The sequence below is a fragment of the Nomascus leucogenys genome, chromosome 17, assembly GCF_006542625.1.
Source record: "Nomascus leucogenys isolate Asia chromosome 17, Asia_NLE_v1, whole genome shotgun sequence".
Lineage (NCBI taxonomy): Eukaryota > Metazoa > Chordata > Mammalia > Primates > Hylobatidae > Nomascus > Nomascus leucogenys.
Genome location: NC_044397.1, coordinates 74,324,361 through 74,341,974, shown reverse-complemented (window position 1 = coordinate 74,341,974; position 17,614 = coordinate 74,324,361). Strand labels below are relative to the sequence as shown.

At 49.7% G+C, this 17,614-nt stretch overlaps 1 protein-coding gene across 1 annotated transcript in view; it reads left to right on the top strand.

The window, feature by feature from the left end:
- Positions 1-17,614, top strand: part of MINDY4 (MINDY lysine 48 deubiquitinase 4) — a 120,682-nt gene that overhangs the window by 58,025 nt on the left and 45,043 nt on the right. Inside the window, exons 7-9 of the mRNA XM_003270491.3 lie at positions 7,253-7,359; positions 9,774-9,890; positions 11,330-11,418. Of these exons, the coding sequence (XP_003270539.1) occupies positions 7,253-7,359; positions 9,774-9,890; positions 11,330-11,418 (313 nt within the window). The remainder of the gene's footprint in view (positions 1-7,252; positions 7,360-9,773; positions 9,891-11,329; positions 11,419-17,614) is intronic.

Here is a 17,614-nt window from a genome sequence, read left to right as displayed (position 1 = left end):
AACATTTGCTCCTTTTCTGGAGCCAACAGTTTACCTATTGCACCATTTGGGCAGACAAGAGCTGTTCACATGCTCTTCTTCTCCCTTTTGAACTCTCCCTTTTAAACTGAAGGAAGAAAGCAGTGCCCCTATTTAGAACTCTCTTGTGTGAGACGTGTAGTCTGACAGTTTGCTTTGATGAGGTTGAAAGAAAGGTGCAGGCCTCTGAGCTGCGGAGGCGGAGGTGGGGGTTTGTTTACTCTGCATAACTCATCCTAGAAGTAGCAGATCCTCAGAGCTCCCCAGATGGGGTAGATTTCTGTGCATGGCTGTGCAGAGTACACCATGGAGTCAGGAGGTGCTGGCATCCAAACCCTTTTTGTGCACCACTGCACTTTAAGATTTTGCTGTGAAAGCTGATTGTGTTTGGACACCAGCAAAGCAGTTCCTGGTCTTCAGAACCCAGAGAGCTTCTACTGGAAGGAAGGCTGTTAGCAATTCTCAGAAGCAGCTGTTTGAAGTGTGTGTGTGTGTGCATGTTTTCTGGAGGAAGGCCGACCTCTCTTTGCCAATGGTTCAGCTAATGATTTAGGAAAGGAGAAGAAGGTGAAGGATAGGAGACCGTGGAACCCAGTCATGGAGAGAGTTCATGAAAGGAAAGGAAGGAGAAGTCTTGTGGGGGTCAGGGGGTTAGGGGTTGAGCAGTTCAGAAACAAAAATCAAATTTGGTTAGAAGAACAGCACTCCTCCACCCCCGTTCATTTTACTTTGGTTCAGTTCAGTAAACTCTTGTCAGTAATTACCTGCCAGCGCATATGCAAGGCTCTGTAGAAGGCAGACCAAGGTGAATAAAAGGTGGCCTTGCCTTTTTGGGGGGTGGGGTGGATAGGACAAAGGAAGAGAGGTGTCTTCCCATAGCAACACATGAAGCAGATGCCCAGCAGTGCCTAAGTGCTTTAATAAGCCAAGTTCTGTGATGGGTTTCTGTATTAGTCTGTTCTCATGCTGCTAATAAAGACATACCGGAAACTGAGTAATTTATAAAGGAAAGAGGTTTAATTGACTCACAGTTCAGCATGGCTGGGGAGGCCTCAGGAAACTTACAATCATGGCAGAAGGGGAAGCAAACATGTCCTTCACACGGCAGCAAGAAGAAGTCCCCAGCAAAAGAGGGAAAAGCCCCTTATAAAACCATCAAATCTCAGGAGAACTCACTATTATAAGAATAGCATGAGGGTAACTGCCCCCATGATTCAATTACCTCCCATCAGTTCCCTCCTATGACACATGGGGATGATGGGAACTACAATTCAAGATGAGATTTGGGTGGAGACACAGCCAAACCATATCAGTTTTGGAAGCTTCCATAGTGTGTAGGTATTTAGTCTGGACTCTGAAGAATGAGCAAGGTCTTGTCAAATAGCGATGTGGAAGGAGCCGCATGGGCAAAAGCCTGGTGTATGTATGAGAAAGATTGGTTGGAGGTAATGGCACTGTCGGGGAGGGTGTGGGGGTCAGTGTGAGATGAGGCTGAAGTGAAGACTGGGCTGGGCAAGATGATTTTGAGTGCTGTGCTAAAGAACTGGACAGCAAGTCATTGGGCAGAGATTCTGTGCTAGTGAGATATCTAGGGCTGAGCATTTGGGGGCTATATCTGGACTTAGGTGTAGAATAGACTTTAGGGATACAAGCTTAGATGTTAGGATACTGGTGAGGGGCTCTTGGTGTAGTCCAGAGAAGAGGTAATGAGACCCCTGTTACCTGGGAAATCCAATGGGTATTTCAGGACCTGCCCGAATTTCACCCCTTATGGGAAGTTTCCCTGAGCATTTATGGCAGAATTAATTGCCTCCCTCTCTGCTCTGAAAACCCTTGCACTCGTCCCTTTTTCAGCACTTACTGGGTTATGTTGTAATTTTTCAGGGGGCTCTGTCTCTCCCTTGGCAGGGAGCTGCTTGAATGAAGGGGTGGGGCCTTAGTCATCTCTGACCTCTGTCCCACATCATCCCTAGTACATCATGGGTGCTAAAGAATGCACTTGCTGAGCAAACAGAAAGATAAGGACATATTCCTGTAACAGTGGAGAGACAAAGGCAACAGGGGGGACAGGATATGAGACATTCTGGAGGCAGAGTGATCCAGAGGCTGGACTGGCATGGTGGGTGAGAGAGGGTGGAGGTTTCAGTCTGGGACTCTGGTAGAAGGCTAGAGGAGAGATGGGGTCTTTTATTGAAACTGAAGCCAGGAAGGGTTCTGAGTTTCTGGTGTTGGGGCACTTCCAGAAGATATCTTGTGGTCGGTAGGAAATTCTGCACAGGCTCCCAGAAAAAAGCTATGTGGCCCATTCTCCCTATGGAATCTTCCTATGAATATCATTCCCCTTGGTATCTTTGACTCCCTATTGAAATAAAATCCAATTACTTTATGCATATGTACATATATCCTACAAAAAGCACATAAAATGGTATGGGAAACAAAACCCCTTGCTTCTTTTCAATCAGACATTTAAACCAGGACCTTAAAAATAGCATTCTCAAACCACTGACATTTACAGATGGCCTTGTCTGCCTGGCCAACATGTCATTCTTGTTTTTCCCTTGCATGGCGTTCCCACCACATCTGGGCCCGAGGCCTGCTATATGGTCCTGAACCAACTCCCTGCACTCGGGCCAATTCCTCCCTGCAGAAGCCAAAGGAGTTTGCCTTTTCCAAGGGGCTCACTCTGGCCTATGCTCCATTGGCATCTGCTTTTCCTGGGCCCCCAGCCTTCATTCCCAGATTTACTTCATGGGACCCAGGCAGAGCATGTTTCAGGCCTGGCTCCCTCCCTGACAACCTCAGACTAAATAGAAACCTCTAAATAGGCTTAAATACTGTCACTTTGTGCCTCCAGGAAACAATCTGGCTCAAGGCATTGCAAGAAACCCTTCAGGGTCAGTCCTCCAGTAATCTGGAATCACTCAGGTTATCCTGCCCCTTTGTTTGGGGCCTCAGATGTCTAAGGTGGAGTTAATCACACATCTCTTTTCCTCCAGAGAACATTCTCAGTGTTGGTCTTTGCAAAGCCTGCCTATCAGTCTTCTTCCCTTTCTTCCTTCCCACTCTTTTTTTTGAGATGGAGTCTTGCTCTGTTGCCTAGGCTGGAGTGCAGTGGTGTAATCTCAGCTTACTGCACCCTCCACCCTCTGCTTCCTGGGTTCAAGTGATTCTCAGGCCTCAGCCTCCTGAGTAACTGGGATTACAGGCCCGTGCCACCACACCTGGCTAATTTTTGTATTTTTAGTAGAGATGGGGTTTTGCCATGTTGGCCAGGCTGCTCTCGAACTCGACCTCAGTTGATCCACCCACCTCGGCCTCCCAAAATGTTGGGATTACAGGCATGAGCCACCGCACCTGGCCCCCTCCCCTCCCTTTTACATTTTCCTCTCTCCTTCCCTTTCTCCCTCTTAACTTACTTTCATTATTTATCTTTAGCCCTGCCTCTTATACTCTTATTACCTTCCTTTCCCATAAGCAACCATTCTCTTATGCTTAATCTATATCTTTTTCTTGTATATGTTCTTGCAAAACCTATACTGTTTTGTGTGCATCATTTTTACTTGACATAGATAGCATTGTGTTTTATATCTCATTTGGTTTCTTACTTTCTCTACCCAGCACCATGTTTTTAAGACCCATTCTTGTTGCTGGGTAGACATCTGGTCTTTGTTTTAGGTTATTTATGTAAGGCCATGGTCATAGGGTAGCTTTTCAGAGACCCTAACTAAGAAACTGTATTAGTCCATTTTCACGCTGCTGATAAAAACATACCCGAGATTGGGCAATTTTCAAAGGAAAGAAGTTTAATAGAGAACTCACAGTTCCACGTTGCTGGGGAAGCCTCACAATCATAGTGGAAGGCAAGGAGGAGCAAGTCACATCTTATGTGGATGGTGGCAGGCAAAGAGAGAGCCTGTGTAGGCAAGCTCCTGTTTTTAAAAGCCATCAGATGTCATGAGACTTTTTCACTCTCATGAGACCAGCACAGGAAAGAGCCACCTCCATGATTCGGTTATCTCCCACAATGTCCTTCCCACAACATGTGGGAATTATGGGAGCTACAAGATGAGATTTGGGTGGGGACACAGAGCCAAGCCATATCATTCTGCCCCAGCCCCTCCCAAATCTCATGTCTTCACATTTCAAAACCAATCATGCCTTCCCAACAGTCCCCCAAAGTCTTAACTCATTTCAGCATTAACCTAAAAGTCCACAGTTTAAAATCTCATCTGAGACAAGGCAAGTCCCTTCCGCCTATTAGCCAGTAAAATCAAAAGCAAGTTAGTTACTTCCTAGATACAATGGGGATACAGGCACTGGGAGAATGCAGCTATTCCAAATGGGAGAAATTGGCCAAAACAAAGGGGCCACACACCCTACGCAAGTCCAAAATCCAGCAGGGCAGTCAAATTTTAAAGCTCCAAAGTAATCTCCTTTGACTCCATGTCTCACATCTAGGTCATGCTGATGCAAGAGGTAGGTTCCCATGGAGTTGGGCAGCTCTGCCCCTGTGGCTTTGCAGGGTACAGCCTCCCTCCCAGTTGCTTTCATGGGCTGGTGTTGAGTGTCTGTGGCTTTTCCAGGCACATGGTGCAAGCTGTTGGTGAATCTACCATTCTGGGGTCTGGAGGACAGTAGCCCTCTTCTCACAGCTACACTAGGTGGTGCCCCTGTAGGGATTCTTTGTGGGGCCTCCATCGCCACATTTCCTTTCTGCACTGCCCTAGCAGAGGTTCTCCATGAGAGCCCCGCCCCTGTAGCAAACTTCTGCCTGGACATCCAGGTGTTTCCATACATCCTCTGAAATCTAGACGGAGGTTCCCAAACCTCAATTCTTGACTTCTGTGTACCTGCAGGCTCAACACCACATGGTAGCTGCCAAAGCTTAGGCCTTGCACCCTTTGAAGCCACATTCTGATCTGTACATTGGCCCCTTTTAGTCATCACTAGAGTGGCTGGGACGTAGGGCACCAAGTCCTTAGGCTGTACACAGCACAGGGACCCTGGGCCCAGCCCATGAGACCATTTTTTCCTCCTAGGCCTCTGGGTCTGTGATGGGAGGGCCTGCCATGAAGACCTCTGACATGCCCTGGAGACATTTTCCCCATTGTCTTGCGGATTAACGTTTGGATTCTGGCTACTTATGCAAATTTCTGCAGCCAGCTTGAATTTCTTTTCAGAAAATGGGATTTTCTTTTCTATTACATTTCTGTTGCAAGTTTTCTGAGCTTTTATGCTCTGCTTCACTTATAAAACTGAATGCCTTTAACAGCACCCAGGTCACCTCTTGAATGCTTTGCTGCTTAGAAATTTCTTCTGCCAGATACCCTAAGTCATATCTCTCAAGTTTCAAGTTCTGCAAATCTCTAGGGCAGAGGCAAAATGCTGCCAATCTCTTTGCTAGAACATAACAGGAGTCACCTTTGCTCCAATTCCCAACAAGTTCCTCCTCTCCATCTGAGACCTTATTGTTCATACTACTATCAGCATTTTTGTCAAAGCCATTCAACGTGTCTCTAGGAAGTTCCAAACTTTCCCACATTTTCCTGTCTTCTTCTGAGCCCTCCAAACTGTTCCAGCTTCTCCCTGTTACTCAGTTTCAAAGTCACTTCCACATTTTTGGGTATCTTTTCAGCAGTGCCCCACTTTACTGGTACCAATTTACTGTATTAGTCTGTTTTCATGCTGCTGATAAAGATATTCCTGAGACTGGGCAATTTACAAAAGAAAGAAGTTTATTGGACTTACAGTTGCACATGGCTGGGGAGGCCTCACAATCATGGCAGAAGGCAAGGAGGAGCAAGTCACAACTTATGTGGATGGCGGCAGGCAAAGAGAGCTTGTGCAGGCAAACTCCCGTTTTTTAAAGCCATCAGATGTTGTGAGACTTATTCACTATCACGAGAACGGCACAGGAAAGACCCACTCCCATGATTCAGTTATCTCTCACTGGGTCCCTTGCACAACACATGGGAATTATGGGAGTTACAAGATGAAATTTGGGTGGGGACACAGAGCCAAACCATATCAGAAGCATTCTCATCTAAATTCAGATTCATATTTAAATTCCAGACTTTTTGTCCCCAGCCCAACAGTAGAATCTATCTGCTTGTTCAGTGGCCTGAGTCTCTAGGTGTTCCCTTTGTGCTGTGGCTGGTTCTCGCTGGGGAAAAAGGAAGCTGTAGCATAAGATATAAGCTGTGTGTCCTGGGAATGGTGGCCCTTGATACCACCCCTGCCCACATAGGCCTGCTCTGGCAGGCCCCTCTAGGGAGCTGGAGTCACAGAGCCAAGCCCTCAGCTACCCTCTGGAGTTCACTCTGCTCAGCCTTGCCGGCACCATTGCCTTGGCATTGTTTCTCCCTGGGTCCTTTATCACTGTGTTCTGGTGAATGCAGCAGCAGCAGGTGTAATGACAAGGGGGCCTTAGCTAACTGGGAAGTCACAGCTGGTGCTACCGGAGACCCAGGTGGGACCCTCTCTAGGCCTCAGTTGTCCCACTATGAGATAACAATATCTGGAATATGGCTTAAGGTCCCTGCTGGAGGTCCAGAACAGTGGGATGGCAGAGTGACTAGCAGTCACTCTCTCTGCCACTTTCCATTTGATTGACTTGGGGCCAGTTACTTAACTCCTCTAAGCCTCAGTTTCCTCATCTATAAGTGGAGATAATAATAATTACTTTCTCATAAGGCTGTGGTGGAGGAAGGTGATCAAATTCAAGCAGTCAATAAATGCAAGTTACAATAGTGATCATCTGCAATACTTCTTTTATCAGCAATGGTTCCATTTTCTTTCCTAGTCCTGTCCTCTTCACCTTTGTCCTGGGGGGAATGATCTTTCGAGTCATGCCCACCTTTTGTAAGAAATGTGTCTGAGCTAGGCTTTCCTGGTCCTGGTTCGATGGCTTAGGCCCCAGACACTTGTTCCACTGTATGTCCATGCGTGGAACTTTCTAGTGGGACCAGTAGCTAAGTCTCACTCGGCAACATCCTCATGGTATGAACAGGGCAGAGTTGTGACAAAGAGCGTGGACTTTCTTGCTCTGGTTGCTTTCCTTCCGCTGAGGGTCTGGGAACTTCAAAACAGAGCTGGGGTGAATGAATGCGGGGAGGAACCCTCCTTTCACTCAAACCTTCTACAAACTTAGCAATGTCTGTGGTGTTCAGTGACTTCATGTTCTGTTCTCCGTGAGTCATAACGAGGGATTCACATGGCCATGGTTTTCTTTCAGAGGATGTGGAGGATGAGTTGATAAGGGAAGAGGTCATCCTGTCCCCAGTCCCATCAGTGCTCAAGTTGCAGACAGCATCAAAACCAATCGACCTCTCTGTAGCAAAGGTAAGTGTAAGGAGACTCCTGGGTTAAATGTGTCTTGATTTGAATGGATATGGATGGTGTGATTTTGGTGTTTCTGCCCCAGTCCAGCTCATTGTAATCTCTTGGTCATTGTTGAAATGGAAATTTGGGTGTGATGTAGGAGAAAATGTGAACCGAGAGTCAGGAAAACTGCAGTCTACTCCTGGAAGCTCTCGTTCCCTCTCCAAGACAAAAGGTGAGGGAGGAAGTTATGTCCTCCCCTCCAAACACTGTGGGAATAGAGCTGCTTCATCATGTCCCTGTGGGCACCCTTAGGGTGTGATAGAAATGGTCCAGTTGTCCCCATTAGAGCAGCACTGCTCCTGTACTGGTCTCCTAAGCCCTGGCCAGGTTGCAGTGAGGGAAGGACAGGGAGGTGTTAACAATTCTTCAGCACTGTCCAGGTGCCCTCCCTTGGCCACTTAAAGGGCCCCGTGGTCACGGGACCAGGAGCAGGTTCCTGGCCACAGCAGCCTCCTCTGCAGGGGTGTCTGGGATTGCTCACCATCCTCGGCTACCAGGGTGGCCTCACCACGATGGAATGTCATTCCTGCTGTCCTCTTCTGGCCTTTCACCAAGATCCAGGAGGGAAAAATAAAACTCCTAGGGACACAGCTGACCTCCTTCTCTTTCTACTTACTACATATTTACTCAGCATACAAATCAAAGAGCAAAATATTTTTCTAGAGGTTTTGTCCTTTCATTTCCTTCCCCTCTCCTCCCCTCTCCCCTTTTCTCTCATATCTCCCCCTTCTCCTTCCTTTCTCTCTTTTGAAGCTACAGAGGGTCAGATACACTTAAGTGGCCCCAAACCTGGGAGGAGGTGCTCTGTCATCTGTCACCACGCAGTGAGTCTTTGCAGAGCGCACTTATGCTTGGGGCAGGCCCCTTAGGCTCCTAAAGACTACGCAGCAGTAGCATCTCCAAAAGCAACTGGAAAAAGTGAGGCCTGCAGAGAGAACAGGAGGGCCCAGGGCACGTGGCCTCTGTGGAAAGCAGAGTCCAGGTTCCCAGGCTCTGTTGACCACACTGTGCCTAGCGGGAGCTGTCATTCTGAGCCTTGACAGATGAATCCACACATCCTTTCTCCTGTGTGCCACCAGCCCACATTTGATGACATGTGGACAAATGCTTCTGTCAAAGAGATTTTTCCTTATATTTAATGAAAAGGAAAAAAAGAGCTGATTCTGGTGGAAAATAATGAGTCTGCAGGAAAGGTCTGGCCCAGAGAGGGGGTGCAGGGAAGTGGCTGTAGAATCCACCTGCTGGTCTTGGGGCTCACTCAAGGCTTCAGAGACCCCCTCAGATGTAAAACCATGGCAGAGAGAGGGCGGGCCCATCATGAGGAGAGTGGGTGGGGACATGCTGCCTTTCTCATCTGAGGGCCTGTCCATGGGGAAGGGATTGACCATTTTGGGGGCTCTGGAGGGTGATGCATGGGTTGATGGGAAATGAACAGTGAACTCATTATCAGCCAGAAGTCTGGAGAAGACAGATGTGAAAAAGCAGAGGGGCTGCCTTGAGAGGTGGTGGGAACCCCTTCACTGGGGGGTTGGGGTGGTTCAGGCAGAGTTCATGGGGGACCGCTCATGAGCAGCATCACAGAGGAGGTTCTTATGCATGGTGGAGAGTTGTACGAGACCAGGAGTTGGCAGGCACTTTCTGTAAAGGGCTCAATAGTGTATTTTTGGCTTTGCTGGCCGTGTGATCTCTGCTGCACCTATTCAACTTTGCCATCATGGTATGAACGCAGCCACGGATGGTATGGAAACAAATGGGCTTTGCTGTGTGCCAGTAGAACATTATTTACAAACAGGTGGTGGGAACAGATTTGGCCCATGGGTCACAGTATACTAACCCTGCACTAGAGCACTGGCTCTCCAACCCAGTGCACTGTGGAATCACCTGGGGAAATCTTAAAACTACTGATACTGGAGTCTTACCCTCAGCAACTGGGGTTTAATTGGCTGGTGTGTTTTCTCAACATCAAGATTGTTTCTAGGAACTTCGTATCCTAGATGGTTCTAATGTGAGGTCGAGTTTGAAAACCCCTAGTCTTGCCTGTGGAAGATCAGAGGACCTCCAAGATCCCTTGCAAATCTAAAATTTTGTTTCTCAAGGCCCCTGTAAGGAGCTTACAAAGATTTTGGCCCATGTCAGCACAGGCTAGCTTGGTTTAAAGATGTTCCAGAGGTAAGACCCTCAGGATTGAGTTTCTCTTTCCTCAAATATAAGAAGAATGAGCTTGAAAAATAAAAAGAAAAGAGATGAACCATGCTAGAAAATGGACTTCCCTGCTAGAATTCAAGAACAACTTCTGCAGGAATATGCACACTGAACATCGTATTGTTGCTTGCTTTTAAAACAACCAGTAAAACTCTCTCTTCTTTTTATAGGAAATAAAGACCCTTCTGTTTGGTTCCAGCTTTTGCTGTTTCAATGAAGAATGGAAACTTCAGAGTTTTTCCTTTAGTAACACAGCCTCATTAAAATACGGCATTGTGCAGAACAAGGCAGGTTGCTCCTAGGTTTCCTTGGGACCTTTCTGCGGGGCCATCATGCATAGGGGCGGGTGTACCTCCCAGTTTTGGTTAATCCTGTGAGCATTAGCTGGGCTATTCTGGGCCATCCAGCCCCACATGTGCTGAGTTGTCACTTGGTGCAGGCACTTCAGATGTGGCTGGTGGAGTGAGAGCTGGGGAATAAGACCCTCTGCTTTGGAGATGTTCAAATTGAACATGGATTTAAGAGCACTTGCTATGAGTGGTGCAGGTGCTGGGATCCTCAGCAGGAGAGAGCAGTAGGAGGCCTTAAGTCTGCTTGGGGCCACTAGAGGGGCCTTCTTAGGCTGATCATTGAGAGATTCACAGGATTTTGCAGATAGAGCTGGAAAAAGGGCACTCCAGGCAGGTGGCAGCATTAATGAAGGGGAGGTGGTTTGAAAGTCTAGGGGCTGCAGGAAAAGGCAGAGGGATCAAGTGGGCGGAGCAAGTGCTTGAAGAGAAGGATGTAATAGAAGCTGGGCTAGCAGAGGCCAATGGTTGCAGGCCTAGAACATGGCTTATACCCAGTTCCCACATTATACTCATGGGCAGAAAATAAGCTAAACCCAGGATCAAGAATCAGCAGATGAGCAGGGCAGCTTGGTCCGGTTCAGTTTCTTAAGCCCCAGGAACCTCCCCTGCCCCACACTGCCTGAGGTCGAGCCCCAGGACCACCAGTTTCTGTCCCTCCCTCTCGTGGCCAAACTCAGCTGGTCTTCATGAGCACCCCAGCCTGCCGTTCAGACAATCCTTAAACTGGATGAAGTCTGTTTGTGTTGTTCAGTCCCACTAGCCTTTGCCAATGTGTCCCAGGAGTCAGATCCTGTGCTAAGCCCTGTGATGCCTACAGAGATGAGCTCCTCAAGAAGCCTCTGCACTACAGGGTGGGAAAGGACAAAGATACACCTAATGTGGTGCTGAAGCAGGCCACGAGTGGGGCAGAAGAGAGCGCAGAGCTCACGTAACCACAGGCTGCTGAAGGGGCTCACTGCCAGCCGCGATGGTCAGGAAAGGCTTCTTGGAGGAGAAGGCCTTTAGGATGGGCCTTGAAGTCTGGGTAGACAATTAACACCCTCAACCTGTAGACACAGAAACATTTCCCTAGATGATGGAAAACCTATGGTGATGTCCTTGGCTTCACAGCTGACTGGTTATGAAGAGTCACTTTCCTCCCATGACACACTGCCAACTGTCCCCTTCCCCTAGGAGTGGACACAGGGCCTTGTCACTCCCTCTCTGTGACCCAAGGTTAGTGTGTTGGAGAAGCAGTTGCCACATGAGAGGCCCTTCTGTTGCAGAAGGCAGAGCCCCTTTACTCTATCAGTTGGGTTCTGAGGTGGATTTGGGTGAAACCAAAAACTCTGCCCCAGGCCAGTTCTCACTGGCAGCAATGGTCTCATTCTTTGCAGGGTGGTCCTTGCGGAGTCCTGGCAGCTGTCCAAGGCTGTGTCCTACAGAAACTCCTGTTTGAAGGAGATAGCAAAGCTGACTGTGCTCGGTAAGTCAGTGCTCATTCTGGCAATATCTTGTTTTCCCAAGTCTTCCCTAGAGTGTCCAGAAAAAACAAGCAAGGAAGCGCGTGTGTTCCCTGATATTTCCTGTCTTCTGCAGGTCAAGAAAGGAGAGGTTAATGGCAGCTAGCTGACAAGCCCTGCGCAGACCAGTGTTAAGGGGACTTGTGCTCGTTTGTTTCTGAAAGTGGGGAGGGTTCTCAGTGGTGCTCCACCTGGGAAGGGGCTGCAGGAACGACATCGAAACCAATTTCCCCTCCTCAGACGGCAAGCTGCCCGAATCCCTTCCACCCACCAGGTCGACCTGCTGACCTTTTGACTGAGTCCAGGCCTCCCCTCCCTCCCTACGCTATCTCCCCTCTGCCAACATTCATAACCACACATTCCAGGCCGCCCCACAGATCGTCACTTCCACTCCCTGCAGCCGTTCAGTTTCCATTTCACACATTAAGTGTTTGCACATGAGCACCTTATTCTCATTCATTCAGCACACATTCCTGGAACATCTGTGTGCAAGCACAAATGATACAGGGGAGAATTAGATGAGTTCTGTCCTCTCCAGAAATGCTCCTTGAGGTTGAGAGGCAGATAGAAAACCCCAATCCCATACCATCGTTGGTGCCAAGATGAAAGCATTGGCAGGGCACTGGTGGGGCTGGAGGCGAGGCCTCCTTGAGGAAGTGATCTGCCTCTCTTTCCCTCCCTGCAGCCCCAGTTACCAGCTTGTACCGAGTCACCCTCAGAGCTACAGAACTTCTGGCAGTTGGCCTTTTTAAAAAAAAAAAAAAAATTTTAGTTAAAATATAACATATACACAGTAGTTATACTATATGTGTTCTGTTCAATGAATTATCACAAAACCGCACACCCATGAATACATTGTCTAGATAAAGAAAAAATATTTCTAGTACTCCAGAAGAATCCTCTGGTACCCAGCAGGTACCCCTATTCTCCTGAAGTTATATTAATAATTAAATGGATTTTAAAACCATAGCTTAATCTTGCCAGTTCCTGAACTTTATTGAAAGGTACTTGTTCTTTGAAATAAGCATTTGAGAATCTTTTTTAAAAAAGCCTCGGTGTTACCCAGACAACAAGGCCCATTTCCCATGCATTCCTGGGAAAGACACTGTTCACTGGGAGAGCCATCCAGCCAAGCTTGGTACTCCAATGAAACACATTTCGCCAGCATGGATGATTTTGTCTTAGATAGGGTTCAAGTTAAGGTGGCTTTTCATGCTTGGCATCTTATAATTTTTTCCAATGGTTTTGCACAATCGAGATGTTTCCTCTCCAACCAAAAATGCTAATCAGAAGCACAGCAATGTAACACTTCCGTGGCAAGATCTCACCTGTCCTTGTTCTTCTCTCTGCTTCCCCTCCGCTTTGCTCTCAGGTCTATCCTTCATGGCTCTTGTCTGTACAGGATCAGGCCCCACTGCCTGCTCTGGAAGTTCAGCCCCACAAAGGGCTGGGAGGTTTGAATGTCATGGGCAGAGACCCTGCCATCAGCTCTCCCTGGTGGGCTCAACACAGTCCTGTATGCTCAGGAATGCTCTTGACTGGATGGAACTTGCTAAGTGAGAACCGCTGGCAGCTCTCAGAGGGTACAGGGATACTGAGCACATATGCACCTACCTACCTACCTTCCTTCCTTGCACTGAAAAAAATGTGCAGTGTACTTACCAGGTCCTTAGCAGGGATACAGGGCTGAACAAGACACATGCAGGTGCCCTCATGGCACCTGTGATTGAACAGGAGAGCCAGACAGGAACAGGTGGTTACAGGGGATATGCATGGTGCTAAGGGTTCACCTGGACATGAAGTGGCTCAGGGCGGGCAGCCTGGTGGACTGACATTTTCATCTTACGGAGATATGAAGGATGGACAGAACCCCTGATTCCCCTTCATGTGCATCCTTGCACACTCTTATTTCCCCTCAAATTTTTTTCCCCTTCCTGGCAAATATTCTCAAACTCCTTCCTGAGCTCTCAGGCTCTGTGCTCAGGCACTGTGCCTGCTGGCTCCTTTCATTGCACAGAGGCCACATCTTTGTGGAGGCCTCCTGGGACTTCCCCCATTAAGATAAACCCAGGCCCTGCCTGTAATAACTCCACTGCCAGTTGGTGCTCTTGCTCATCGATGTGGTTACCTGTCCACATCTGCTGCCACCTACTACTGCCCACCCCACTCCAGAACACAAGCCCCGTGAGAACAGCGACCTTCCTGAGCTGGTTCACAGCCAGGGCCCTGGCATCCAGCCCTGTGCCTGGTCCACAGAAGAGGCCCTCAGAATTTTTGTTGAGAGAACACATGGACAAATGAATGAGTTATCCAAACAGGGAGGGGAGGCAGAATGGTATTCCAGTAAAGAGAACAAGATGTGCAAAGCCTGTGGGCAGGGAGACGAGTGGAGGAGTCACTGGGGGTGGTTAGGGCAGCATTTGGAGGAGGAGGGTGGGAGCTGGGGTAGTGGCAGGTCAGTGCCAGGCTGCCAGAGGGGCCTTGGGTGCTGCCAGCTGCTTGGATCAAGCCTTGGCCCTTGCAGGAGATTGTCTCTAAACTCATTTAGGCCCAGTGCTCCTTCAGAGTTGCTTTTGAACTTCAATGTGGGCTTCTGGGGGAACTTGTGGATGGTTTCCCAACAGTCAGGACAAGGCATTTAAGCATGTTCCAGGAAGAGCCGACTCTGCTCAGGGCACAAGGCAGACTTGGTTTTTGTTACCCCACCCCCACCCCACTAAGAGGATATAAGAGCTTCTATATCCCCCAGGCCACATCCATGGGGTGGAAGCCCACTGCTGTCCACACCAGGGAGGGAAGCCAGGCCTTAGAAGGCAAAAGCCATCCAGGTTGGGATCCCAAGGGGGTCTCTGGGTAGAAAGAAAACTGCTAAGCTGGAGGAGTGAGGTTTTCTATCTGTCATTGCCAGCCAGGCAGGTACCTCCTAGCTGCAGGCCAAGGATGGTGCAGCCCAGTGGGTCCTGGTGCCGTGGGGGTGGGCAGAGGAGGAGGGAAGAAGGAGCTGCTGGCCTGTTGGGGGTCATCATGTGTGGGAGTGTGCCAGGTGCCAAGGAGCCAGACCTTATGGGGGGGGCCTGCCTGGCTGGACCAGAGGAAGTCTGTGCTGTGCAGCTAGGAGAGCATGGCCTGCTGGCCAGGGCCGCCACCTCCAGCGAGCCTGGAAGGATTCATGGTATAGGAGAGTGACCTCGCCTTTGTTTGGAGCCCTGCAACTCTGGGTGCTGCTTGTAGCACACCCCCTGGGCTGGGTGCTGCTTGTAGCCCACCCCTACTGGCTGCTGCCCCATCACAGAGGTGCTGTGCTGTGCAGGTTGAGTGAAGCAGTCTGAGTTCCTGCTCCCACAGACCTCCTAGCAGGCCTCAGGGACATTCTTCAGACTCAGCTGAGAGGGAGGAGTGGAGAGCCTGGCTCAGTTATGGAGCTCGCTGAAAAAGCCTCAGGGGACTCAGGCAGAGGTGTCACAGGGAAACAAGCTGGGGAGGCCCAGAGACCGTCTCCCCTGACCCCAGCAAGGACTGGCCTCCTCCTGGTGGTGGGCCCTGGGCAGCAGGCACCAGATGCCCTCCCCAGCCCTCCCACCCCAGTCTCCTCCCACTCTCCTGCACTGGTCCTGCCTCAGGTCGCAGGTAGATAGGGGTTGGGGAGGAAGAACCCTCCTGAGGACAGGTTAGGGCTTCTGTCAAGTGAAGACCCAGAAGACCAGGGAGTAAGGGCCTGCTGCCTGGGGCCTGGAGAAGAGAAGGGAGGTGGAGTCCATGTCACTGCTTTGCCAAGGCCCTGAAGGTCAGAGGCTACAGAAGGTCGTCCTTGCCAAGTGGGTGGGTGTCTAGCCTGTAGATGTTGGTGCCCAGGCTGGGAGGTGGAATGCCTGGCTTTGTGCCCCTCAGCCACCCTGGGAGAGGGGAAGGGTGCTGAAGAGGGTACCGGACCAGGTCAGGACCTGGATTATGGTTGTATGGAAACAGGGCATCACTTCTCCATTTGCGAACTAGGAATAGTCATCTCTGGCTTGCCTAAATTGGACTCAATAAGAAAATGCAAAGTCCTCTGTAAATCTTCAAGGGCTCTACAAGTGAGTAGGGCCATTGAACTCAGCCTGCCATGGTACAGATGGGGAAACTGAGGCCCAGAGAGGGAAAGATGGTTGTTCAGGGTCACATCTGGCATCCCTGGCAGAACCAAGACTGGCACCTGGTGCCCCTATGTCACACTGTGCTGCTGTGCCCTGCAAGAGGCATGGAGCAGTGGGGGCCCAGGGAGGCCAGGAGGGAGGCTGAGGGCTCTGAGTTTTAGACTAACATCGCTGGACACCCACACAGACTCCTAGGGACCAAGGGGTGGCTCTGTTCATGAACGGCTTCACGGTGGAACCTCCCCTTTGGCTTTAAGTTAGAAAAGATGAACACAGAAGAGTACAGAGAGCAACACAGCAAACACCTTCAGAGCCTCTGCCCCACACAAGCAAAGGGAAACACTGGGTGACATGGGCAGGAACCTCTCTCAGTCCTCAGCTTCTTGGTTTCATTGACTTATATAGTTTTCACATTGATTGACTGTGTTATTGATGTTCCTTCAAAAGCCATGTGTGAATGGTTGGGTGTGAGGCCTCAGCATTCCCTTTTGACTCTGAAATTCTAGGATTTCAGACATGATCCAGCTTAAAAAAAAAAAAAAGAAGGCAGGCTCCTCTGTTCTCTTCAGGAACACCACAATGACCTGCCATCAGCTGCCATCTGCTCTGCGGCTCTGGGGAGCTCAGGCCCTGTGGACCCAGGGGCAGCCCCTGCACTTTCCTGCCTGTGTGCGGGGTCTGCCTTGGCACTGGAGGCCCCCACCTCAGATGTTGCCCACCACCACTGGTGGGGAAATGGTTCTGTGAAAGCAGATGGAGGATGGGATCGCACCCTCCAGGGAAGTCACGCTGAAATAAAGGCATCTTGGCAGCAGTGGTGTTTTTTCTGCAGGACTGGTCTGGCTTCATTAAGACTCATTCCATCAGGCCGGCAGCCGGCCTCTCCTCAGTCGGGAAGGACGGAGCTGGGCGGCAGGACTTGGTGTTTTTCCACTTGAGAAGATGCTGTGCCAGCTCGGCTCACAGAAAGAGATGAAGAGCTCTTGATCCCCCGAAGGCCTGGAGAGAGCCACAGGCCAGGAACGGCCCTCAGAGGCGGGTGCAGATCTGAGAGTCGGGGAGTCCAGGAAGTCCTCGTCTCACTTCCACTTCCCCTCTGAAGTTGGGGAATTCGAGGCCCAAATAAGGAGGGGTGCTTGCCCAAGGCCTCTGTGGACATTGGTAGCAGAACCCATGGTCCTGCAGCCCCAGGCCAGCCTTTCTACCCCCTATTGCAGCTTTTGACCCTGAGAGGGGGCAGACAGGGAGCTCCCCCAAATTGTCTATAGACTCTGTACATGGCTTCATGGGCACGTCACAGTGGACAGGTGAGGCTATTTTGAGAAAGTTAGGGTAGAAACATCTCTTTCATCTGAAACACTTGGGTAATTTAGGTAAAAGCAGGATGTATTATTCCCTCAAGATCATTTATTTTCCCTATCTCTAGATAAATTCTTTTTCCTGCACTTCACCTGTGAGGAATTCGACTCTTAGAGAAACTTATGTTGGTTTAAGAGCCTGGCCAGGTGCCAGCCTCCTGGGAGGAGTCTGACTGATCAGGAAATGCAGACCTGTTTGTCACCCGGGTTCTGCCAGTGAAGGCGTGCGCTGAGCTATCTGGTAAAGGCCTGGGCGATTCAGACGCAGCACCTTTCCCTGTCGTCATCTGTGGGTGCAGCTTCTCATGCAGGCACAAACAGCCCTGGCTAATCTGGGGTGGGTTAAATCCATGGTCCCCAGCCTTTTTGGCACCAGGGACTGGTTTTGTGGAAGACAATTTTTCCATGGACTGGAGGTGGGGGTGGGATGGTTTCGGTATGATTCAAGTACATTACATTTATCATTAGATTCTCATAAGGAGCGCGCAACCTAGATCCCTCGCATGCACAATTCACAATAGGATTCCTGCTCCCATGAGAGTCTAATGCCACTGCTGATCTGACAGCAGGCGGAACGCAGCTTCACTGGCTCGCCCGCTGCTCACCTCCTGCTGTGCGGCCTGGTTCCTAACAGGCCACGGACCAGTGCCGGTCTGTGTCCTGGGGGT